Source organism: Heterocephalus glaber, unplaced genomic scaffold (assembly GCF_053883595.1).
Source record: "Heterocephalus glaber isolate CG9 unplaced genomic scaffold, H.glaber_assembly_v1.0 deba00001444, whole genome shotgun sequence".
Taxonomy (NCBI): domain Eukaryota; kingdom Metazoa; phylum Chordata; class Mammalia; order Rodentia; family Bathyergidae; genus Heterocephalus; species Heterocephalus glaber.
In genome coordinates this window covers 19,724,526-19,752,237 of record NW_028258297.1, presented here as the reverse complement: position 1 = coordinate 19,752,237, position 27,712 = coordinate 19,724,526, and the positions used below count along the sequence as shown (strand labels likewise).

Below are 27,712 nucleotides of genomic sequence, written 5' to 3'. Positions count from 1 at the left end.
CATTTCTTTATGTGAAAATTGGGAGAGAAAAGAATCAAGAAATAAGATAAAGGAGGCATTTGCAATTTCTCACAATTTAAATTACCGATATTTATTTTTGTTCTGGTTAAAAGAAAAAGCACTAAATTAAACCTAACTGTACAATATGGAGAAAAGGTTTTCACATAAATAAGAGGGACAGAGATTTCCCTCCACAGGGATTAGCAGGCAAACTCAAGCATAGGTGACCCCAGGGGAACAGACACAGAAAGAATGCAGCACTGGCACTTACTTCACACTCTTCTGGATTCTGGGAGCAGTAGATTCTCTTTTTTTCCAGTGACCCAAGAGTAAGAGCTAAGAAATCTTCAGGAGTCAATTGACATTGTTAATCTGATATCCTCACCTTCAGCATTGGGTTTAGTTTTCAGAATGAGGATACAAACACATTTTGTTTCTCAATGAATTGCGATGGTTTTCTACCTCTTTTGTCAAAGGATGCACACCAAAGGTTTGGGGTCTCTGGCTTTCCACAGGTTCGGTGAAGTATAAAAGGGAATAAAAAGCACAATTACATACTTGTTGGTGTCCAGTAAACTCTCTGTGTATGTATACTGACAGCATTGAGCAACTGTCATTTTTGATCATTGTTATGATTTAGATCTAAATGTCCCCCAAGATTCTCATGTATGTAGAAGGTGTTTGGAACATGAGAGTTCTAGACTTATCAGTGGATTAGTGCATTGGCGACTCAGTAGCTGAGTGTGCTTTCAAGATGTGGGTCCTGATCAGATGTGGGTCAGTGAGGGCAAGACCAGGAAGGATCCCCCTCTTCTCTCTGGCTCCTCCTTCTCTCTCTCTGCTTCCTGGTTGCCATTGGGTTGAGCACCTTTTCCCCCCTCCATGCATTGTCTCTATCCTTTCTGTCTTGGAACCACAGCTGATGATGAACTGAAGCCATGAACCAAAATAAACTCTCCTTCTTTACGTTGTGGGGGCAAGTATTGTGTCCAGCAATGGGAAAGTGACTAAAACAGCCAATGTTGTTACTAACATGCGAATATTTTTCTAAAATGCCTTATTACTCTTAAGGGTAAATCTTGAGAGTTATAAACTCATATTCCAGGGAATTCTCAGAAAAGGGTCATGGTAATAATTTCCTAGAGCAGGATCTGCAAATCAGTGGGCCACATGCCAAGTCCAATCTACTTCATTTTGTTTGAACACTACAGTGCTTTGCTTGGTATTTGCTTCTAATTGATTTTTGAGATCCTGGAGATAGGGCATGAGTTCTTCGGTTCCCATTTTCCCCAGAAATCTCTATTGTCCTTAGTCTATTGCCTCCTCCTAGGTGACCACATCACCTGCCTGATCTTAAGGTCGTCCAAGTCTCCAGCCTTTGCATTAAAAGCTCATTTCAAAAGTAGAAGAAAAGTACAACTTGAAAGAAGAGTCAGGTTCTTTACAGTTCCTTAAATGTTTGTTTCTAATGCTCTTTTTCATAGGAGGTACTAAAAAAAGAGATTGGCAGATTAGACAAATTCTTTCAAGATATAAATACTTGTCATCTTCCACTGAACCCTGCGCTGTGTATAAAAGGGATCGACCATGATGTAAGTCTGTTTAATCAGTAAATCAATTGAATGTTTCTGCTTTGCATTGTTTAGTTCACTGTATATGTGTGAAGTAGCCTACAAACTCAGGAATTGACATTGCAATTATTTCAAGAAAAAGTAGTTGATTATCATCTACACTATGTTTTCTATTTGATGCACAATATCCAATTGAGATCACATTAGCCTCATAGTGTAGTTTGTTGATTTGGAAACAAAGTATTCATCAGTTCATTAGGAAAAAAACGAATGCATTTCTCACAAAATTAATTTATTTTTACTTATTCAAAATGGTTGATTTGGTGACTCACTTGGTAGGTCATTTTCTGTTTCCCATTGAATCACAAAGGGATAGACCGGGTGGGAGAGTTGCTACTAATTTCATGCTTTATTTAGATTGCATGTATAACAATGTCTCCACTAATATTAATCATTAGCTACATCATCTTCATTTTCATTTGATTTGAAATTTATTGGTACTCATATGTCTGTGTGTCAGATAATTTATTTTGTGATTTTACTCATGCATGGGAGACCCCTTCCTGATGTTATCAGACACAGCTTCTTGAGCCTTCTTTTTCTAATCCTCTGTCACATGATGCCTTCTCATCCACCATTCTTTGATTTAGACTTGTTCTTTTTTCTTTGGTCCTGTTAAGCTTTCTTTTCCTCCTTCTCAAAACTCCTAAAGTAGAAAGACTCTAATAGGGAAAATGATTGATTTGTGAGATTTAAAAGTGATGAGGTTAAGCTATCATGAATGCACAAAAAATGGTACTTAAGTGAAGTTATAAGACAGTCAAGAAAACAAACTCAATAATTAGAGGAAAATTAGATTATTAGTAGTATAAATGTTAAAAGTTTTGCTAAAAATGTGATACTGTTATCCTTACAACTTTGCTGCTACCAAGATGCTCTAAAAATTTCCTGATATATTTCATAAACATAGTTTAAAAAAATAACAAAAAGTGGGGCCAGGGATTTAGCTCAGTGGTTCCAGTGCCTGCCTTGCAAGCGCAAGGTTCCGAGTTCGATCCCCAGTACCAAAATAAAACAAAAACAAAAAGGGGCATTAAATTCCATACTGAGGTATATCTATCCGGGCTAAAATAAAAATCATCATTAACTTGGGTGATAGAGTGCTGGAATTGCAGTCAGCGCCTCATGCATGCTAGGCTAAAGCTCTAGCAATGAGCTGCCTTCAAGTCCAAACCCTTCTTCCACAGTCATATGATGTTTGAATCATTAGTACCCTTTGCTGGCTACTACTGAAGACAGAAAATCATCATTTCAGAGATGTAGTATCTTAAGGTAGAAGGAGCAAGAGATCACTGAACCCAGTTGGGTTTTGCTTTTTCTTTCTTGGTTTCTTGAGGTGTTTTATTTTGTTTTGAGAAATAGAGTGGGGGTTTTTTCAATTAAAATTACATGTGAGTATTGGCCTGTATGAGCCTTGGAGTCGGGTGCTAAAACTATGAGGTGGCCCTTAGGGGTTCCAGGGTGAGCTGTCAAAGACCTCACCCTGCCACTGGGGCTGCACAAGGTGCCTGTAGGCAAACCATGCACAGGACAGACACGGCCAGTGACGTTGCCCTGGATAATCCTCCATTTCTATTGCACAAAGAGATGAGAAACCTCACAGGCTGAATGAATGTGGCAAAGCTCCCTGTTCCTGTCCCAATAGAAAACTCACTATCAAGTAATCCACACAGGGGAAAAGCCTTATGAGTATAATGCATATTCAGTACCTTCAGTCAGAGTCGACATCTTATTCAACATCTGAGTCACACTAGGGGAAAAGCATATAAATGTCGGCAGTTTAGGGGGAAACCCTTCAATCAGAATGCTGAACTTGTTTACTATGAGCAAATTCATACCAGAGTAAGAGCTTCTGAACACAGTGTGGCAAGGCATCGTATCAGAGTAAATGTATTGCTCTACGCGAGAGACTCCAAACAGACAAAGAGCTCTATAAATGCAATAAGCGCCAAAACTCTGCACTCAGAACACACCTCATTTCACACTGGACCATTCACCCTGCCAGTAAACCCTGTGAATGCAGGCCTTTGGCTATAGTGCCAGTCTTAATGTACATCAGAGAACCCATTCTCTCCAAAGACGTAGGAAAACCCTTATGATTCTGTTAGCCATTATAGCTCACAGCTTACTATGTACTGCAGAGTTCACACTAGAGAGAAGCCCTCCAAGCATAGCAAGTGTGGAAAAGCCTTTAGTCTGAGCTCTTGCACCATCCATCAGCTACACCGACAGAAACACTCAGGCCTGGCTCAATCCACTTCTAAATCATGCCTATCCAAAGTAAAGAGCACGGTCTTAGGTTTCAGTTAAGTTTTCTTTATAAGAATTCTCAACCTCATGCTCCAGAAACCACCGCATACAATGAATCATTCCCTGTTTGCCTTTGAGTCACTAAGAAATAGACCAGGTGGAATAGTTGAGAGTAACTTCATACAACCCTGCTTCTGCCACTGAAAAACCAAAGACCAGATATTTCTTTTTTCAACTATTTTTAGTTCTATGTGAATAACCTGTGCTTCTCAAAAACAGACGGAGTATCTCCCTTTCCCTATTTCAGTTTTTAACCTTCTAGTTTGTCTTTCTCACCATTTCAGTAAACTCATTTTGCTTCACGCTTTTCTGGCTCTTGGCTAGGGTCACCCCAATCCACTTTCAACATCTGCTCTAGTTTAATCTTTTGTTTCTTTCCCACCTGAAAACTGTTTTTTCTCCCTACTTGCTAATCCTCATAATCTTCAAGATCAAGTTTGCCTCTGAAAGATTTTCTTCTTCAAATGCTTCTTCCTCCATCTTTGAAAAACTGCCCGGTGAAGTGTTTTTGACATAACACATATGTAAATATCTTCGTACCTTTTTGTGGGTTTAATGAAGATGGATATAGTGGGTTTTTTTCCGTTAGCATATCGACAATGCTTTGTGCATCCTCATTGAGTATGTATTTTGACATGGCTCTTAAAAAATATACTTCATATGAAAACAAAGAAATGAAACACTGAAAGCAGAGTAACTCTGAATGCCAGTTAAGTAGAGAGTCAAATCCTTGCCTTCAGCCTCCTTTTTATCTTTTTTCTTTTCCCTGGACTTGGGATACTTCAAAGGGATCCTCACAAATACGACGTGCAGGGTTTGAAAAGCACTAGTCGCAACTCATTTCTTGTCTAATACAGGATTTCTTAATTCTATACAATGACAGTATCATATGATCCCTAATTAACTGACCTCTACAGCAGAAATTCATACTCAACAAGCAGTCTCACCCATAAAACTATAAAACTCAAATTGATTTGGAAGCAAGAGTTTGTGTTTGGTTAGGGATTAGATTAGCTTTCTATTGAGAAGTAAATTAAGAAATAGCTCCTTTGTTTTCAATTTACCCCAATTCCACACATCTCAGAGATAATGATATTCAAACTGATATTTCAACATGCATTGATGTCTTATTTTACTAAGTTGATATATTGAAAGCATCAAATCCTTTTCCTTTCTTTAATATTGATTTAACTCTTTACATCCATATGAGCTCTGTAGTAACCCAAACACATATATCTTTTCAACACTCAGTTGTAGGACAGTAAACAGCAGGAAAAGTAGTCATTATCATCAAGCTGAAGACCCAAATATGCAATGTAATTGAAAGAAATAAGACAAGGAAATGAATGTACTTTTATTTTTAAAGATACTGTTCATTAGCAAAAAAGGAAGAAGAAATGTATTGATTTTTCAAAGTACCTTCCTAGCGTCACACAGGGTCAAATGTATTCCGTATCCACTAGCTCATGTGCTTGTTACCAAAATATATGAGATAAGCACTGTTATCTCTATTTTATAGCAGAGAAACAGCCATGCTAACTTACTTCCCTGAGGTCTTACAGCTGATAAGTGACAGAGTCCAAACTCGAATTCAAGTCTTTTTTCTTTTTTTGTAATTCTATATCAGTGTTTCCTTCAAGTGTGCTGTAGGGCAGAAATAACTGAAAGGAAATAGCAATTTTACCTTTCATCTCTTAACCAACTATCATAAACATAATATCTATATATTGCTTAGTTTACTTAGACCTTGAACTTATCACTACTGCTTATTGAGGAAAAAATATAGTTGGAGATTTACAACCCAGTACATGTCTATGACAAATTATGCATAAGAGATTAATGATAGTAACTTAGAATAAAATGGAATGAAATAGCAATATCCTTAACAAAATAGCCAGCATTGATACTTTTGCATATTGGGGCCATTATTCAATAAAAAGTGGTTGAACATAAAGCACTGCAAAACAGTACCAAAACAGCCAACCTAATAATCAGGCTAGCTCCTAAGTAACTTAAAGGGAGGTAGCATATACAGTCTGGATACACTGCGCAAAAGATTGATTCACCTACTGGTCAAGATGGATGGGATGGTACAAGATCTCATCACACTACTCAGAATGCAATTTAAAACTTATGAAATATTTACTTCTGAAATTCTGTATTTAATATTTTAAATCATGGTCAACTACAGGTAACTGAAACTGCAGAAACAAAATGTTGGAGAAAAATAGACTCCTATAAAGGCTTTGACTGGCAGGCTGAAATTTGTTTGCTTGCTTTTAATAAATATGTTTTATTGTTCCAAAGTGTTCACATGTGTTTTTTCACACAACAAATTCTGCAAAGAACCTTGATTTCAGGAAAGGTATTGTTTTTGGTTTACTTTAACCCTCCATTTTTCTCTTCTCTTCCTACAGGCATGTTCATATTTCACATCTAATGCTTTGCCATTGAAGATTACTTTCATCAATGCTAATCCACTGGGCACAAACATCAGCATCATTTTTAAGGTACAGTGGCCTTCTTCAAGCATCAAATTGATTCCATAAGCAGAACTATTGATTTATTAATTACAAAAAGAAATGATTGCAGCTATTTTCCTCTGGCAACAGCATAGAGCTTTCCCAGTTATTTCAGATTCTGCCTTTTTTTAGAATGATGCATGCCAAACTATGATTGGCAATGAATCAAAAATTTCTGGCTCAAAGCCAGGAAACCTTTGGTACAAAACTTCACAGAATATGTTTTAACAAATCAAAGTATATGATCACTTTTGAGTGTCGTAAAAAGTGGAATGTGGCTTAAGACCGTACAAGTAGAGTTTTCCTTTGGCCTAAATACTGAATTAGGATCAAAATTAGCTGTAACTCAAATGACATTTTAATTTAACATAAAACTTTTATCTGCAAGTACTTGCTTATTTTAGTTAATTGAGGTTTTTTTCATTGTAAATAAAAAGTAAATAGGTAACAGTTCAGTCTTCATCATGAATCTATGAAAAAATATCCATGAGAATGAAGTGACGTAATATATATAGACATGAAAGAAACAGGAATTAACAAGGGAGCTGTAGTTAAAAGTAAGATTTGGCCAATCATTTCTTTATTTTGTCAATTATTTAATAAGGTCCCAAAGTGAATCTTTGTGAACTTTAATGCTATTTTGAGGATTAGGACTAATATATTCACTTTTGCTTTCACTGGTATTATCAAAAGCCTTAATGGTGCCTTCATACTGCGTTTCATGAAAGGGGAAAATAAACTACAAAATCTTACCTCGGCAGAATTTTCTGTGCTTAATTTGCACATGTTTTTAATACCAAACTGCTTATTTGTTTAAAAATATATAGCTGTTGTTCTCTTTTGGACATATTGTATTTCCTTCACCTCTGCTAGAAAATTACATCTTTATCATTTCTTATTACTATCAAAGACAATTTTCTCTGGAAACTGCCTCCAAAATAGGAGAAATCATTGACTGTCAGTCTGCTGAATCATATGTACACTATTTATATTCCTAGTCAAGAACTCTTGGTGTTCTAATTGCATATCAGTGCATAAGTTTTTATCATACCAGATAATCTTCACTTAGGAAGAGATCTCTGTTGGTTGAGAACATCTGTTCAGCTTCTCTTCATTAGACTTTCAACCTAAAAAATTGTATGTGGATGATATTGAAAGACTATTTTAAGGGACAACACTCCAAGCAGTCCTTCTAATTTGAAGGCTGGTGTTTCTGCAATCATGTAAGAGGATGTTCTTATATTCTTTGATCATCTATTAGAAATATAAGGTACTTTTAGTACTATTAAAACAAGTGAAACCATTCTAAAACTGGCTGGAAATTTATCCAAGCAAAGAAATGACACATACCATATTGAATGCTTTAAATGGCATTCAAGGAGAAACCAGAGCTTATAATTTTGTTTTGAACAGGCTGGAGATGATCTTCGCCAGGATATGCTTGTTCTACAGATTATTCAAGTGATGGATAACATTTGGCTACAGGAGGGTCTAGATATGCAAATGATCATTTATAAATGTCTATCCACAGGAAAAAGCCAAGGTCAGTATGGATTAAAAAGTGAATTGTCTCGGGCTGGGGATTTACCTCAGTGGTTTTGTCGCCTGGTGCACAAGCGCAAGGACCCAAGTTCAATCCCCGGTACCAAAAAAAAAAAAAAGAAGAGGAAAAAAAGTGAATTGTCTCACATTATTTATCCCATGCATTCACTGGTAAACTTTCTATATAATTCATTTCAGAATATAAACTTTAAAATCTAAAGAACTATACTGATTCTTCTCTTCTAAAAGGATGAATTTCCAAAATGATAAGCAAAGAAAATTTATATAAATCATCAGCTTTTCGATATTAATTAGGACCCTCACAATCCAAATGTTAACTGTGATGTTCTTGCATGTGTCTGTGGGAGTAGTTACATTAATAACTGATTTTTTTCTCATTTTTCTAAAATAATATAGATGCTTCTCAACTTATAATGGGGCCACATCCTGATAAACTCATCATAAATTGAAAATACAGTCAGTCAAAATACATTTATCTAACCCACCAAAAATCATAGAATAGCAGCAGAGTACACTGATGAATAGCATCATGTACCTTTATTATCATGTGACTGTCTGGAAGCTATGCCTCACTACTGCTGCCTGCCCTCACGGGAGAATACTATACCTCATGTTGTTAGCTGAGGAAAAGATCGAAATTTAACATTTGAAGTACAATTTCTGTTGAATGCATATTGCTTTTGTGCCACTGTAAAGTTGAAAACTCTAAGTTGAACCATCGCTGTTAGAGACCATCTGTAACGAATGTTTACCCATTTAAAAAATACAGTTGTTGGCTATTAACACAAATTTTACATATTTTCAAATATTTAACCAAGTTCTGAAAATTCTAAACACTTTATAGACCTGAATTTAGTTTCTAAAAGACTTTTGAATAAGTAGAATACCAACAGGAAAAAATGTCCATGCATGTAAACATTCAAAGTGCTTCAGTATTTCTTTTCTTTTACAAAAGCCAATAAATTAATGTGGAAATATAATTATAGTTATGCACATTTCCAGCACAAGTAATTTCAGTGGTCCACCCAAATTCTGACCAAAACATCAGATAAAAATTGCAGTTATACATAATCTGCTAAATTGAAGAAACAATTCCTAAAACATCATAATCTTTTTTGCATATTATCATTATGACTTAGAATTTCATCCAATTAATTATCAAAAGTATAGCAGATACATGTGCATAAAAAAAGGGATAAAACCACAAAACTGGACCTAGACTCAGTAGTGAATTTTATTGTTTTAATTCAAGCGGAACTACAGTTGAGACTTATCATAGACAAGAGCTACCTCTTCCTGACTCCTCAGGTCCTGAGGTCTCACTGGCAGACTCAGTGCTGTAGCCAACTGTAAGTTAAGATGTTAGATGCTAATCTTGAAGCGCCTCCCAGCTAGTTTAATTTGCAACTTGGTACATCACAGTGATTCCTCTATAAAATATTACCTAATTATTTTGATTCTGGTAATAGGGCTCTTGTCCCATGCCAAGTGTCCCACATCTAGGCCCTTTCTAAAGCTAGTTTCTAGTTCCCCATGAGAAAGTACTTTATTATTGCTACCATAAATTTCTTATTTGATGTGTTTTGCCTTCCTTTTTCTCACCTAATGACTTAATTCTCTCATAGCCTAATATGCTGAAAAAGTAAGAATAAAGTCAAATGAGCCAGGCTGAACTTTTGGATGTCACATAGATCATCTTTTCTTCCAAAATTGAGTAAATCCCTCATTCCAATGGAATCCTTCAATTCCATCTGCTTGTATCTGTTTATAATCACAGACTGTAACTGAGTCAAAATCTGTTAAGTCTAATAAAAGGACTCAGTAAAGATGACTATAGGCTTACCCAAAGTTGCAGATGTCATAAATTATTTTTTTCTCTACCAAAAACCTTCTGTAGTTGTAGGATTTTGGAGGGCATTATACTGACAAAACACTTCTTCAAGAAAAATAGAGATTACTAAAGCAAATGTCATTTTTAGAAGAATAGGTTGTGTTTTTAATCAAGTTGGAAGCCTTATTGGATATTTACTGTTGCAAAAATTTTCAGCTTTTAAAACTCAACCATCTCTGTATTCACAGAGTTATATCTGTGTCTCTGGCCCCTCTGGGTATTTAAGTTTGCAACTCTTGCAATTGTGCTGGTTGTGAAAATCAGGCACTCTAGATTTTAATTTATTTCAATGATTTTATTTATCAAAATATGCATTGAGGGTTGTTTTGGGACTTGCATCCTGGGAGAGTTTTAGGTACTTATTTTGAGTTGTTTTTCTGTATGGGCTAAAAGTCAGAAAGTTTGAAAATATTTAATTCTAATAATTTTAGGAGTACAGTAAAAAAAGCCTTGATGGATGCCGAGCCACTGGGGTAAAGGTCTTCCTTAAATTCAATCAATATAGGCTGCCTTATAAAAATATTTTTTCATAGTTTTTCTTTAATATTGACTGAGAAGCAAGGAGAAGGTAACTCCCTAGATATTTCCTGCAGAGTTTTCTATTCACTTCCAGAAATGTTACATTTAACTGTGAAGCTTTTATTAACCTGAACATTGATTTTTATAATATATTTGAAATATTTGTCATGGAGAGTGTATTTGGTGCACTGGAGGAAGAAATGTGTTGTTATACAAGCTTCAATGTTCTCCATTAAACTGTAAATAAAGGTCCCAGCAATTGGACAACTGGCCCACTCCTCCATTGACCCGAGGCTGTCTCTATAAGACCATTTAGATGAGGTCTCCATCATAGTCCTAGAAAAAATATTTAAAGCTACTTCTAATATAATCAAAATGATCAAAACTCAACAAGTAGCTGCATCAATCACCAAGATTTAAGAAGAATTAGAAGGACGCCCATCTACATAAGGCTTCTGCAGAAAAAAAGATTTGGAAAGGAAAAGGGTAACCCAAGTAGTGTTGACAATGACTGTTGTTTCTGAGATCAAGATGCATTCCTAAGTGTCTCTCATAATGTAAAGAAAGAATAGTTTCCATAATCTCCTTTTTGTCAACCAGGGCTTGTGCAGATGGTGCCTGATGCTGTAACTCTTGCAAAGATCCATCGTCATTCTGGGCTCATTGGACCACTGAAAGAAAATACAATCAAAAAGTGGTTCAGTCAGCACAACCACATAAAGGAAGATTATGAAAAGGTTCGTCCTGCTGGAATTAATTCTAAGTATGCTCTGGTTCATTAGGTAGTCTGATTCATGGCAAAGTAAATCAAGTACACCTTAAATTCTGATTCACCTAGTGATCAGACTAGTAATAATGACTCTGTTTAAATGGCGTATTAAATAGACAGAGGTTTCTGTGTTTGAATTTCCTTCTGGGGGAAGCTCCAGGATATCAACAATGAATCTCTTTGCTCAGCTGCTTCTCTTATAGCAATCTTCCCAGAGGTAATGCCCCTTGAAACTTCTTCCAGTAACTTCCACCTATTTGTACACAATCTCTGATTTCTGTAAGTGACCCTTGTTCTTTGTTAAATGTTTCTTCTGCCATGCTTTACTTTCTCATCTGCCGTTCTTCAAATGGTTAGCAGAATGCAAAATAATTGCATGTATTATAAGAATTTTACAAAATGTTCAGCAAACATGATCTACCATCTGACCTACAATGTACATTTGTGTAGTTTCTGCCCTGTACATACTGGGGGTCCTGGAGAAGGGGACAAGTGTGGCTTGAGTCAAGACTTACTCTACTTGCCAAGCCATGAACTGGCAGAGATGGGTCACCCAGACCCAGGGGCACCTGTGTGCTGATCCACACAAAAGTGTAATATTAGTAAACACTAGACTGGTGCGAACTGTCCCATGCAGGGGAATTCCCTTATTCTGAGAAACTCCTCATTTCTGGGCAAACAGGAATGATTGCCCATCTTAGCTAGCATGGATTATGATAAAGAAACCCAAGAGTTCACTCATTTCTTAATCTAGAGGCCAGACAACAAGGAATTAGATGAGATTATCTTGAAATCTACTTCTTTAGCTATTTCCAGAGCTATAAATTGAGTGGTGCAAAGACTCCTCTTTCGATGTGGTTTGAGGTCTGACCACAGACGTTTGCTCTTCACAACTACCATGTGCACAACGTATTTTATCTTCACTTTGGAAGTGAAGAGATTCGAGGCAGACGAGTCAAGTGACTTGCTCATGCAAGGTATGCGAGTATCCTGGTGGAAAGCTCAGTGACACAGCCTTGTAGGAAGTCAGTCTACCTGCGTGATACCTGGAACCATAGCCCCACCAGTTATCCATGGTTACACCACCACGCTGATACAAGCGATTTATGCCTAGAAGAACTTTCAGAAACAAAGAGTAGTTTGAGAAAGGAACTTCTAATTACAAGAAACATTCAAATATTCAAAATTTCTTTGTTTGTTTTTTGTTGTTTTTTGAGGCAGGGTCTCACTAGGTAGTTCAGGCTGACCTTGAACTCACTATGTAGCCCCAGCCGACCTGGAATTTGTGATTCTACTGCCTCAGCCTCCCTGGTGCTGGAATTTTGGGCATTGTAAAAATTTGTATTTTAAATATTGCCTCTGGGGAGAGGAAATATTAGGTTGTATATTTTTCTTATTTTTTCTTTGCAAACAGTAATTCATTGTTGCGTATTTGAGGCATTAAAAAAATCGCACTAGGATTCTTCTCCTATAAATCCAGAGAATTAGCTCCACATGAATGAGAGATATTTTTCCCAGTTTCAATGAAAAACAACACTAAAGAGCCAAATGCTTCAAGTTCGTCTATCTCATACCAAGAATGAGCCACATATTCAAACCCATCTCCCCACTGAGACATAGAAATTGTTCTTGATTATGTAATTTTGCTTTCCTCTCTTACTTTTTCTCATTACCCCTGATGCTAATGCATTTTCTCTTTTTTTCATGCTATTGTTTCTTACTTCATTAGGCCTTAAGTAACTTTTTCTGTTCCTGTGCTGGCTGGTGTGTGGTAACCTTCATCCTGGGAGTTTGCGATCGCCACAATGACAACATCATGCTGACAAAGTCAGGGCACATGTTTCATATTGACTTTGGAAAATTCCTAGGTCATGCACAAACATTCGGAGGGATTAAAAGGTCAGTGCACAAATGTTTATTAAAGTAATTAGCAGTGTCCTTGGTAATATACAACATATAATGGCATAAAAACCCTGCAATTGACTTACTCCTATCTCTCAAATCCCCCAAAGCAACATAGAAACATGATTACTGCCTATAGCTAATAAGATTGAAGGAAAAGATTTGTTGTTGTTTTTTCCAATAGGTTGGTAATGGAACAAATTGGTTTTCTTTGAATTGTTAGTGGACTAGATTGGCCTCTCAGCTTGGAATACTAATCCTCTTGCAACCTGTATTGTTGGAAATAATGTTTTGTTATAAACCTTGAGTGAACAATGAGGCATGAATATATCTGGTACGTTACCCATAACAAATGACCACCTTGGTTCTAAATATCATAAAATCAGCACCCTTCCCACACTGAATTAGCCTGAGTTCCACAAATATTTTGTTAGCATCCACCATTCAGGGTACTGTGGCTGCGACTGTAAAAGAGGCAGATGCTAAGAGGTGTATTTGCTGTCTGGTAGGGATGACAGACATTAAACAAGTTAACAAGCAAAGAAATAATATGAGGCAATGAGCAGTTTTATTGGATGCTAAAGCAGATAAATGGTATAGAAAATGACCCAAGAAGAGATGCTGGGTTTTTTAAAAATTAATTTTATTGTTACATTTTAGGTATACAATATAATGACATTCATCATTGGAAATTTGCACCTTTACATAATCTCTCTTGGTTCTTATTTTTCCATTTTTCATTTTCTCATATTAATTCCATTCCTTTCTTTCCTTTCCCCTACCCCTCCCACTTCCCCCTCCCCTTTGCCCCTTTTCTTCCTATTTCACATTATCTACTATACCTTTTAGTCTTTATTTACACTTTCACTTTCTCATACTAGAGAAACTATTTGGTATTTACACATGTGTGTCCTGTTTATTTCACTTAAGAGTATCGATACTCTGTATCAGTCTTTTTACAATATATGTTAAACCTTTCTAATTTTTACCCCAATAGATCACCCTTATAAAATTAATCTCAGCATTTTCACCTCAATACTTTTATAAAAATTTCCTAAATTTAAAATCACTTCAACATTATTTCCACTAGTTAGTTAGCTACCACTACCTAAAATTTTTAAAGTTTAGTTTCTAATTTGGGTATTATAACACTTATGTTCCAAATATTTTCACTTTAGTACCATGTTTGAAAAAATAAATTCTCTAATGTATTAAAAGATTAATATTATCCTTCTCCAGTCATTCTGGTTCAGTACATAATTCCTGGTGGTCCAAATGCTAAATAGGAATTAATGGTCCCCCCACAGGCTTTGATTATTTAGTGTTCTTTGGAATTCAGTGAATCTCATTGGTCTGTTATATGTATGATGGCTACTATGAAACACTGTTGTTCCTTTTGCTCAAAGCAGCCTTGGTGTCATCTAACTATTCTAGAATGCTCTTTGTGATACCTTTCCAACTATGAATGCCTTTAGAGACATCTTTGTATCCTGACACCTGGCATACAGTAAAGGTTCACTTTTGGTTGAAGGATCACTCTAAATATGCCATCAAATTTACTTCCCTTGACCTTTCTCTTGATCTGAGAAAGTACAGTTCTTCTGAAATGATTAAAACCATGCCATATTCTCTTACTCTACCTAGAAAATTACCAAAGGAATGTGTACCTAATGTTCAATCTACATTTGGAAGTCTGAGGTATGAGACTCAAAGGCCTTCTGCCAATCACAAAACCAACCCCAGCAAGCTGCACCTTGCATGTGAATGATGCTTTGATTTCACATAGCCCTTTCACAGAGACCCTCAAGAAACCAAGTTTGCTTTGTCCTTCATCTTCTCCTTATCAGTTCTCCTTCCTGAACTTTACCTTAGCATTGTAGTAATTATCACCCCGTTTCTTTTTAATAATCTTCTTATGTCTACCTCATGAGGAAAATCGGTTTCTCTGTTAAGAAATATGTACATTTTCATATGACAAAATGAAGGATGTCAGTAAGGGAAGAAAAGTTTGGGAGAGGGAAGAGAAAGTGGAAAAGAATAAAGAAGATTGAAAGAACTTCAGAAGTACAAGGGCTCTGCCTTCCTGAGTTGAATAAGCTTATGTCTCGTGGTGAGCAAGCCAACACTAAGATGCGAGATGGGAATCTGACTCCTCAGCTAGTCTAAGGTACATGTGCCTGCCAATATATGCATTTTATAGCCCTTTCTCTAAATCTCACTTTTAGATAAAAACTAAAAAATGTCTGCTGCCAAGTCCAATAAAAGAACATCGTTAGCCCGGTACATCCCTTTTGATCATGCATATCATCACTGTATTGGTGGTTTAAACGTTTTCAGAAGTAACTTGGACTTTTCTTGATTTTCACCTATGACCTGATTTTAGAACGTAACCCCTACTTAAAATGTGACACCACAAATACGATTTTCACCCAAGCATTATAGCATTGATCAACTTTTCCCCATATCCAAGGCTAACTTCCATTCCAAGCATATATGGGAATTCCTTGCAAAGCACAACTGTGTGTTTTTCTCTCAAGTTCAAGGGAAAACACATGGCAGCTCAGAAGGTCTGACTCCTCACTTCTTGCTCTCAGGAGATCCTGATCTACAGTAAACTCAGGCCCAGAGGACTAAGACTGTAATTTTGAACAGGTAGATATTTTAACTATTTTTCAAATAAGAGACAAAACATACCTGAGCCTGAGAAGAATGCTAGAGTCAGTATCTGAAGTTATTAAGCAGTTAGAGACCAGGGACTTCTTGACATCTAACTCAGGACACATAGTGCATTTACAAAAGAGGCCAGACTTGGCGGGGGGAGAGAGGATGTTTTACATTTAAGAAATTATTGGTAAGGCTCTCTTTAGTTAATAATTGCTGGGAGCCTGACGATCTCAAAGGGCATTAAATGTTCTTTTTGTACTAGTACATGCACCCTTATGTTCTCATTATATTGCACATGCGAGGCTTCCTGTGTTGCCTAATTATGCCAAGTTCTTTCCTAGCCAGTGGAGACTCCAAATTTGCCTTCCCAATTAACTCATGGATATTAGACGAGAGACTTGTGCTCTTTCTGTTGGGCACCAAGATGTGCTCTCTAATATGTAGCTCATTTCTGATATCAAGAAAAGGGTATGCTTGCACATTCCCCAGTGCATTTTAGTCATTTATTTTTATGCTGTCACTATTCACTGTTCACTATTATGGAAGTCTGCAACTTTTAGAAATCTTAAACAGTTTATCCTAATGTTACTATGGTACTTCCTGGGAATAGAAATATTTGAAATTAATAAAATTTATACAAATAATTTTAATAAAAACAAAATGTACCTGATTACCAAGCCCCACATTTTGGTTCAGGACACAGATTAGATTAGATCTTTCAAACACTTAAGTCTTTCAATCCTCAGACCAGTGTTCCCATACTTCCACTTGATGATTTGTCACTTGCTGTAGAAGAGGAAGAAATACCTATGCTCAGAGTCCAGCAGACAGATTCTGCTAACACTGATCCTCACTACAGAGCTGGGGATCAGACTCAAAAGGAAGTGGTCAAAAATGCCTTTTAAAATAGCATAAATACTTGATATGAAATATATATCATATAGCTTCCTTCATTAATCAAAGCTGAAGCTCTTTGAGGAAGGGACTGGTATTTGCTCTTTTTTACAAATCTTAATCACTATGACTTGTCCAAGGTCATACCATTAGACATGGCCAGATACTCAATCATCCCAACTCAGCCTGGTCTCTTCAGCATTGGGACAGACAGTTTCTTCTTTAGTTAGTACCAGATGAAATAGTTACCTAACATTTATTGCTCTAATGAATATCAAATTCCTACATTTAAATCCTATAGCCCAATGTCTAAGTGTGAAAATAGTAGAGTCACTTCCCTGTCAATAGACATTTGTCTCTTTGAGTGAAATGGCAGGGAGAATTTGCTATCTTTAATTTTTTTTCTTACATTTAAAAAAATCTAATAGGTAGAGTAAAGCTAATAGAAATTAAATATATACGATATGTGACTCTATCTTTTAGAGCCTCCCCTAGTCTATTCTATCGACCTTAGTATGGCCAAAGACCACCTTGAACTAGGAATGAAGACCAGTGCTATTATATAGACTGAATAATTCCCATTCAAAGAAGTTTCTTCTGGGAATATTTGAACCATTAAAAAGTTTATGTGCAAAATACATCCTATAAAGAAACATAAATTTTCAGAGTCTTTTGCTTAAGGAACAATTCAAATTTATTAAAGGCATCTTGTTTTAAAGATACAGCATTTTATCTGTCTTAGAATTTGTTCATTGTAATTAGCATGCTTTGTACATTCCTTTAATGTAGTTTACAATAGAGCCATTTTACAATAGAGGTAGAGAGAGGAGGAAGGTTTGAAGAGGAAGTGTGACATGAACAGAACTTTGAAGAAAGGGTTGGTCTTAAATTAATGGGAAAAGACAGCCAATAGGAGAAAGCATTGTGAGTAACACTATGGAGGTAGAAGACAAGCCAGTGCCATAGCCCACCCATCTTTTTCTCTGCTGAAGCAAAGCAGCGGGCTGCTGCAAGCATCTCCCTACAGACCAAACATACCATCACCTCTTACAGTGGGGCATGCTCCCTGCCCTGCAGTGGTGCTGCCTTTTTGTGGCCACTTCAATACTTCACTCTCCGAAGTGACTGTACTCAATCCTCTCAGGATTAACCTGCCTCCCAATTCTCAGCTTGAAACAAGCGACTGCACCTTCTACCTTATTGAGAAAATAAAACCCATTTGTAATGATAAAAGATCTGTATTTTCTTTTTCTTTCAAAAGTCAGTGCCTCTCTGTTGATGCTTTGGAGCCATTTCTTTCCCACCTTCTGCCAAACATTACACCACCATAATTAGTTTGGCTTTGCACATTAAGCCTGTCCACCTCTTTTAAAATAAGCTCGTCTCCTCAAATTTAAACAACTTTGCCTCAAAACGCCAGTCTTCATGCCATTATTTCACTTTCACAAGCTTCCTGAAAAAGTTCTCTGTAAATTTTGGCCTCCATTTTCTTACCTCCCATTCATCCATAAGTAATTCAATTTAGATTTATTCTTTATAACTTAGTAAGATCTGCAACAACCGTCATAGTACTGTGTAGCAGTATTTATTCCTCAGATTACCTGATTTATCAGCAGATTTTAACAGTCTTGACTCTTCCTTCCTCAGAAATTCCTGTCCACTCACCTTGTGGGATGCATCACCATCCTCTCCTCCTCTGAGTATCCAATTCGGGATGATTTCCTTCTCCCAAACTATCAAATGCTTGATTCCCCTGGACTCATCTTACAGTAGCTCTCTCTTCTCTCATGACCCTACAGTTTCCACCCAATTTGTATCAACTGTATCCAAGGCTTTTATCAATGTCTGTATCCAAATAACTCATAGACATTTTAAGCAAACTTTTAGTTTGAGGAAATTGTGGATTCATGTGCATTTATAAGAAATAATGCAAATAGATCTGATATGCTGTTTCTATATTCCCCCAATGGTAAAATGTTATTATAGTACAAATGCCACAACTACAATATTGATGTTGATGTTGATACAGTCAGGGTACAGAACAATTTCACCTTCACCAGAATCTCAGTGCTGTTCTTCTGTAACCCATCTAATTCTGTCCCACTCTCCAAGTCCCTCTATCCTTATCCTTTGGCAGTCACAAATCTATCCTTCATTTCTATAATTCTGTCATTTCAAGAATGTCATATAGATAAAATCATACAGCCATGTAAGGTTTTGAAATTGGCTTTTTTCATGCAACGTAATTCTCTTGAACTTTATCCACACTGTTGTGTTTTCAAAGCTATGCCCTTTCATTGACAAATGCTATTCCATGATGTGGTTGTACCACAGTGTGTTTAACCATTCACCCGCTGAAGAACATCTGGGTTGTTTTGGTTTTCTGGTTATTATGAATAAAGGTGCTGTGAACAATTCCTGTATGAATTTTATGAACATAATTTTTTATCTCTTCAAGATAAGTGCCCAAAGGTATAATTGCTATTTGTATGGTAGTTGCATATTGTTGTTAATTTTAAGAAGCCACCAAGTGGTTTTCCAGAATGAATTTTCACATTTCCACCAGCAATGTTAAGTAATTCTCTTTCTCCATGTATTTACCATATTTGGTATTTTCGCTATATTTTACTTTAGCAATTCTGTTATGTGTGGTGATGTTTTATTCTGGGTTTAATTCACATTTCCCTATGGTAAATGATGTTAAACATGTTTTATTGTCTATTTACCATCTGCATATACTCTTCCATGAAATATCTTTTTAAGTCTTTTGCTTATTTTCTAATTTTACTGCTTGATTTTTTACCATTAAATTTTGAGAGTTTTAAAATAGATTCCAAATAAAACACTAGTATTTTGTCGTCTATGTGGTTTGCAAACATCATCTCTCAGTTGGTAGCTTGTCTTTGTATCCATTTAACATTGTTTTTGACAAAGCAAATGTTTTTAAAATTACTTGCCTAGCCCTAGATCCCAATTAATTTCCCTAATTATTTTATAAAAGTTCTATAGTTTTGTATTTTAGATACATATTTAAATCTGTGAGATATTTTGAGTTAAGTTTTTGTTTTAGTCATGAGGTTTAGATCAAGGTTTATATTTTTTGCCTATGGATATCTAGTTGTTCCAGTATGATTTCTTCAGAAGTCTACCCTTTTCTCCATCAAATTGTTTTGGCAACTTTGTAAAATACTGGCATATTTGTGGAGGTCTATTTTGTGTTGTTTATTCTGTTCCATGGATCTGTGTTTAACTCTCCACCAGTGCCCAGTCCCTAACTTCTCGGTATCTGACAACACCCAGGTAGAACACTGAGGTACCTCATTTTGGCCTGAGAAGAGTGGAAGTCCACTGTCGCCTCCTTGCCATTGGCTGGTGTGTGAAGAGCATTAAGGTCACAGTTTTCTCTGCAGTGTTTGGCTGGAATACAGTGATTTCTGTCTAAAATTTTTCTTTCTTGTTAGGCTTCCCTTTATCGTACTTTGCTCAAGACAGCATGTTGACATCCAGAGGTAGTACATCTCCCTCTCTGAGCCTTTCAGAGTCATCTTATGTTTATTTCATATATAATTTCCAGGAATTTTAGTGCAGTCAGAGAGAGAAAGAAAAAGAAAATATACTTAAATCATCTTTCCAGGAGCAAAAATTTAATTCACAAGATGTTACCTCTGGGCTACATCTTTTCTCTAAGGTCCAGAAACAAGCATTTTCATTGTCATCTGCTTTTGTAAATCTCTGGGGCACCTCCAATGCAGCTTGAGCTCACAGCTGGGCCACTCTGGATGTTATGAGATTTTCTTCCTACTACATGGGGGGAAAAAGCTTACAGCTGTTCTTAGCTCCTCTTTCCTTTTGTCATTTCAAACTATCAGGAAGCCATATTCATTTCTTTCCTTTGAAGTACTTTTCAAGTCTTCCCACTTCTCCATTATCTGTATGCCACAGTGCTGGTCTATGCTATCACATCAGATCAGAACTTCCTGCGAAATTCTCATCTGATCTACCCACATACACTCTCCTTGTCCCAAACTCTTCTCTATATTACAGCAATCTTTTCCAAACACCATTTTATTATTCATCATGTTTTTTAAAACTTTATTATCATTCACTAAACACACACATATACAAAAATTAAAATTATTCAAAGAAAAGCAATGCAAGGGAAAAAAACTATAATCGTATTCAAATGTAACAGAATTCAACCAAAGCAAAACTGAAAAGTACTTAAACATTTTTCCATATAATTTAAAAAACATCTCAAGCATTAACAAGATATCAAAGGATGTGATTTGTTTTAGAAAGATTTTCAAAACTAATATTGAACAAATAGTGGTGTGGAAAAAAAATTCTAATTAGCTAGTAGACTCCACATAGGCCAAATTTTTTAAATTTAAATTTCAATGCAGTCATATGACATGTGATGGAAATATAATCTGAGAAATATGTTATTAGGCAATTGCATCCGTGTGTATTGCAAAGTACCACACAGAGTGCCAACTTCTAAGTGCAAACTGAGAAGGTATACATCAGTCATCTGTGATGGCCCCTTGATATTACCCAAATATGTAGTTAAACATGAGATACATGAGGCTACCACTGGCATAGCAGCACACTGTTTTACAGTAAACTCTTTTATATAAGTAGGATTATGCTCTAAAGGATGAAAAGCACAGCATGTTATGATAAGTACATAAAACAGTAACAGTCATTTATCACACTATCAAGTACTGTGTACTGTACATAGTTGTATGTGCTTCTTCTGGAAACACACCCTTCTCTCCTTTGATCTCAGTGACTCTTCCTTCCCAACCCACTGATGAGCTCCAGCCTAGTCTCTATCTACATCTCTTCCTATAGTTTTAAACACAATCTATATATGGATTCTTTCCAGATTTCAGCCTGTAACCTGATCTCTCCCCTTCCCCTCCTGCTGCCCCTACCCCTTTGAACCTTTTCTTCCTACTTCAAATTATCAATTATTCAGGTCCGCAGATTTAGCTCACTGGTGCCGCTGCCTGCCTCACACATGCAAGGTCCCGAGTTCAATCCCCGGTATGGAAAAATAAATAAAAATAAAATTATCAATTATTTGTTTTAATCATTTTAATCCTTAATTACACTTTCAGTTTCTCACACTAGAGAAACTATTCAGTATTTGCACATGTATGTCCTATTTATTTCACTTAAGAGGATGGCCTCAATATGCATCCATTTAGCTATAAATGTCTGTACTTTCTCATTCTTCATGGCTGAGTAGAACTCATTTTATAAAAAAGAAACCCACATCTTCTTAATCCATTTTCCAGTTGATGGCCACTTGGGCTGTTTCCAAGCTTTAGCTATTACGAACTGTGCCACTATAAACATGGGTGCACATACATCGCTGTGGTATGATTCTTTTAATTCTTTGGGGAAGATACCCAGCAGGGGAACAGCTGGGCCGAATGGGACCTCTAAGCCTAGTTCTTTGAGGTATCTCCATACTGATTTCCACAGTGGTTGCACCAGTCTGCACTCCCACCAACAATGGAGAAGGGTTCCTTTCTCCCCACACCCTCACCAGCATTTGTTATTGAATGATTCCTTGATAGCAGCCATTCTTTCTGGGGTGAGGTGGAATCTCAGTGTTGTTTTCATCTTCATCTCTCAAATAACCAGTAACGTTGAACATTTTTTCATATATTTATTTGCTGCTTTTACTTCTTTGTCTGAGAAATGTCTGTTCATTTCAGATGCCAATTTTTGAATTGGGTCTTTGAATTTGGGGAGTCTGATTTTTTTCAGTTCTTTATATATTCTAGATAGTAGTCCTTTGTCTAAGGTACAGTTGCTGAAAATTTTTTCCCACATTGTAGGTTGTCTCTTAGCTCTGTTGGTGGTTTCTCTTCCAGTGCAGAAGCTTTTTAATAAGATAAGATCCTAGTTGTTTATTCTTTGTCCTAGTTCCTGTGCTACTGAGGTTTTGTTCATAAAGTCTTTACCTATGCCAATGTCTTCAAGAGTTCTACCTAACTTATCTTCCAGAAAATTTAGTGTTTCTGTCTTAATATTTAGATCTTTAACCCACTTTGATCTGAGTTTAGTTCATGGTGATAGGTATTGGTCTAGTTTTAATCTTTGGCAGGTTGAAATCCAGTTTTTCCAACATCATTTATTAAAGAGACTGTCTTTCCTCCAAGGAGGGTGGTTGGCTCCTTTGTCAAAGATGAGGTGGCTGAGTATGTCTGGAGTTGTTTCTGCATCTTCTAATCTATTCCACTGATCCTCAGATCTGTCCCTTTGCCAGTACCATGCTGATTTTATCACAGTAGCTTTGTAGTATAGTTTCAAGTTGGGGATTGTGATACCCCCAGCCATGTCTCTGATGCTTAGAATTGCTTTGGCTATTCTAGGTCTCTCATGGTTCCAAATGAATTTTTGGATTGTTTTCTCTAGTTCTGTGAAGTATATTGTTGGAATTTCAATTGGCATTGCATTGAATCTATATAGTAGTTTTGGAAGTATGGCCATTTTCACTATATTGGTTCTTCCTACCCAGGAACAAGGGATGTCTTTCCATTTTCTTACATCCTCCTCAGTCTCCTTGTTCAGAGTGCTGTAGTTTTCAGTGTGGAGGTCTTTTGCTTCCTTTGTTAGATTGATTCCTAGATATTTCATTTTTTTGGATGCTATTGTAAAAGGAATTGTTTCCCTAATTTCTCTCTCAGTGGGTCTATTATTTATGTATAAGAAGGCTATTATTTTATTTATCCTCAGGTCTTTGCGCTTGTGCAGCAGGCGGTGAAACCACTGAGCTAAATCCCCGGCCCAAGGCTATTGTTTTCTGAGTGTTGACCTTATATCCAGCTACTCTACTGAATCTGTCAATTAAGTCTAGAAGTCTTTTGGTAGAGGTTTTTGGGTCTTCTATTTAAAGTATCATATGATCAGCAAATAATGACAGTTTAACTTTTTCCTTTCCTATCTTTATTTCTTTTATTTCTTTCTCTTTTCTAATTGCTGTGGCTAATGTTTCCAGAACAATATTGAACAGGAGTAGTGATAGTGGGCATCCTTGTCTTGATCCTGATTTTAGTGTGAAATTTTTCAGTTTTTGACCATTTAGTATGATGTTGGCTGTTGGTTTTTCATAGATAGCCTTAATCAACTTGAGATAAAGAACTTCTATTCCAATTTTCTGTAGGGTTTTTATCATGAATGGGTGTTGGATTTTGTCAAATGCCTTTTCTGGATCTATTGAGACGATCATATGGTTTTTTCCTTGACTCTGTTAAGATAGTGTATTACATTTATTGATTTATGAATATTGAACCATCCTTGCACCCCTGGGATAAATCCAACTTGGTCAGGGTGTATGATCTTCTTGATGACCTTCTGTATTCTGTTTGCCAGTATCTGAGCTAAGCTGTATTCATCATATTTATATTGTTTGTATAACAATAATTTTTAAAGCTCTTAACCTCACCAAGAAGTCTTGCATATATCTATCACAGATACTCAATAAATACCTGTTGATAAGTGGTTGCAATGCTCTATGATTTTGGATGTGCACCTCTCTAACTAGATTCAAGTCACCTCATGGGCATAGCCAGATCCTTAAAACCATGCATCCTCTCTGGAGTATCTGTCTGTAAATGCTTATGACGCTGACCTTGGCTTTCCAAAGTCTTTCTATAAGGAGATTATATACTGTAAAGCTAAAAGGGAAGATGACACAAAAATAATAACAAACATCAAATTATTAATTATCCTATTACTCCTATCAAATGATTTTGTCTCCTTAATAATTACTGTCTGCTTATAATATTTCCAAATATATATAAATATTTTTTAAATCACCAACATTTTTCACCCCTATTGAAAATCTATAAAATACAATAAGTACTCCTAGACTTTTAGAGAACAATAATTTCAGAAAAAGATTGGCTGTAAGTTTATGAAAAGATTAATTTGGACAACAAAATGATAGAAGCATAACAAATAAATTTGTTCACATGCCCTTCCCACACAAATATTGAATTATCACAGATTCTTCACTATATGACTATATTTATTTGTGGTAATATTTACTGCATATAATAGAATACTATCAAAATATTGTTTCAAACATCAAGACTATATAAAGGGAAAGAGTCATACTTTCTATTCCCTTGGAAATCATACATGTCACTTGGGTAAAAAAAAAAATCATAAAGATTTCTAACAAGAGGTTGGTTAAAGAAGACTTCTTGTAAGAAAAGATTTTTGAGATGAGTATAGTAGCACATGCCTGTGATCCTAGTACTCTGGGAGGCTGAAACAGGAGAATTGCAAGTTTGAACCCAATGTGGACAATTTAATGACATAATGAGACCCTAATAATATTTTTAAATAACTTTTTTTATAAAAGGGATATAGCTCAGTGCAAAGGTCCTGGGTTCAATCCCGATGTGACACACACTCACACACAAGATTGTATTCTTATTAGCATTAAAAGCATTAAAGCACCAGAGGAGAGAGAGACAGAAAAGGATAGAGAAAAGAGCATCAGAGTGAAAAATAAAACTATAGGTACAGAAGCAAGAATAAGTAGAATTTAGACACACAAGGGTAAAACCACTAAGCTAGAAAAACCAAAGATAGTCATAAAAAGCAATTTACATAATGTATTTATATAGTTATAACTGAAAGATTTTTCAATCTATGATTCAAAATATAATAACAATATAGAACCTGAAAGACCAGTTTCCAATTTTCCCTCTTGCCACAACCAATTTATACCTCCTACCTGTAAGTAATATTAAACTCCAGAGATGGACTCTAAAACATTAATTCTACAACATAGGAGGAGTTTCACATTTGAGTCAACTGTTACACTACATCACAGCTAAAACTCCTACAGCCTAGAAGGATGAAATGGGATTCTGTTTCAGTGAGAAGATTCTCTTCATTTTATAGGAAAGTTTCAGGGTAATTCTTAATTTTTAAAAATTGCTCAGAATTGAGCCATAAAAATCATGTAGAAAAGATGCAACTTTTTTTTGTTAAATCCATTGAATATTTAGACTACAATGATGTCTACACAGCTAAACTTCATTTCTTCAATATTATTATTAGGTTATATTTTTTCTTAATTTCAATATGTTTATTTTATCTACTGGACTTTCTGTGTTGTATTTATTTATCTGATTTACAATGATGGTTACCACGGAAGAAGAAAATATGTTCCCTCTTGGATTTTAACATAACTACAAAAACTTTCCAAGAGAAATCAGTTTGGTCCATCATAATTCTCTCTCTTGAGAAAAATGCATATTCATCGTATTAGTAGAGAAATTTTCAGGAAGCTGCAAAATTTTAAATTCTCCTAAAATTATTTCCAAAGTTCTATTAAAAATAATAAATATAAGAAAGAGAATAAGAGGTTAAAAAAACTTTTGGAAAACTGTTACATATAAAATCATAATTTTTTTCTAACTATGGAAGTCTAAGACATTGCTAAAACTCTACTAAAATGTTAGCAATAGTGATGACTATAAAGGTGAGTGATATATTAAAAAGTTCAAATTTTTCCTTGAGATCTTCTGCAGCCAGAGAAGTTACATGGATAACCTGGGAGTAAATTAAATCTTAAAGTAAAGATGGTATTCTAGTGATACCATTTTTGAATCAGAAGACAGAGGGAGAATTAGCTGTGACAAGGTTCAGTCCCAAGAACACGGTTGTTAGGGAACTAATGATGATATCTAAAACGTGTTGAGTGCTTACTATGTGGAAGGTTGTGTTCTAAGCACTCATGCAGTCTTTTCAACAATATCAGGAGTCAGATGCTTTCATGGACATTTTATAGAGGAGGAGATTAGGGAAAAGAAGATACATAACTTGTCCAAAGCCCAGAACTCCTCAGTGGAAGACCCTGAACTGAAACCTAACCAAGGCCTGGAGTCTGTGCCTCACCCCTATAGCGCTCCTCTCCAGCCAGCAGTTCACAGGGATGACACCCCTAACCCCCAGGAATCAGATCAAGTATCTGTGTGAGTCTGCTCAGAAATTCTAAGAGCTAGTATTCTGCTACTGTTTTACAGATGAGGAAATTGAGACATAGCAGGCACAGGATTGGAACCTATGCTTCATCTCATGTTTGCAACTTCTCCCAGCTTAGAAGAAGTGAAGGACTTGTAAAGTAGATTCGGATTTTTACTAAAAATTGAAGAATTTAGACCTAGTCCTCGATATAGGTGTTCAATAAATTTTGTAGAATGAAAGAATGGATGGATATAAAGTTGAGTGAAGCCTCTCTTCTGGGCAGTCAGTGGTAGCATAGATTACAAAATAAAATATATTAAGTAACCACAACCAAACAAAGCTAGGGTTTTTGATGTTTTGCTTAGTTTTGGGAGCTTTTGTTTTGTTTTCTTTGTTTATGCTTTGCCTTCAGCTACAGTACACTGCCCACACATCTGCCACAAAATGCTGCTGTGGCCTTCTTACTTGAATAGCCACCCTTCTGAAAGACCTGGGTATGCAGGGTGAGTGACGTTTCCCATTCTATTATACTTGTATTAAAATACCTGAGCATAGCAATAAGAGAGAACCCTACCCTTTCTCCATTAAAAAATAAAAAGGCATCCTTGGTAATCCATGATTTTTTTCAATTGTGATTTGATTTAACGTTACTTAGGTTCAAATTGAAAACATGTTTTATTTCAATCCATTCAAAAATATCTTTATTTTGTAAATAATTTTTTACCCAAAACTGTTATTCCTATTTCAAATGCTGCTAGAAGACCTTAGGATGAGATGGTGTTAAGAATTTTCATTATTGGTCTTGTTCAATGAATGAGACCTCATCAAAGGGAGATGTTTCCCTTCCTCCCTCTGCTGGTCTCTGTAACAAGGGCTGAAATTTCACCTTGGATTTTTCCGTATCTCAAATAACACAAGAAAAACGGTATAAAGTTAGGAAAATGGGGCGCCATCTTTCTGGTCCTTTATTTTCCTGTTTTTCCACTTTTGCGACGGCAGGGGGCGATATTACTTATGTAATTACCCAGTCTGCTCGTGTTCTTCC

General features: G+C 36.0%; 1 protein-coding gene across 4 annotated transcripts in view; it reads left to right on the top strand.

The window, feature by feature from the left end:
- The window catches only part of Pik3c2g (phosphatidylinositol-4-phosphate 3-kinase catalytic subunit type 2 gamma), a 326,458-nt gene that overhangs the window by 219,103 nt on the left and 79,643 nt on the right, over positions 1–27,712 (top strand). For all 4 annotated transcript variants that reach the window (XR_002395360.2, XM_087213485.1, XM_021259132.2 and 1 more), the window contains 5 exons: positions 1,485–1,592; positions 6,359–6,451; positions 7,877–8,006; positions 11,037–11,173; positions 12,935–13,104. Coding sequence is in view for 3 of the 4 variants with exons in the window: in XM_087213485.1 (XP_087069611.1) it covers positions 1,485–1,592; positions 6,359–6,451; positions 7,877–8,006; positions 11,037–11,173; positions 12,935–13,104 (638 nt within the window). In the remaining variant the exon portion in view is untranslated. The remainder of the gene's footprint in view (positions 1–1,484; positions 1,593–6,358; positions 6,452–7,876; positions 8,007–11,036; positions 11,174–12,934; positions 13,105–27,712) is intronic.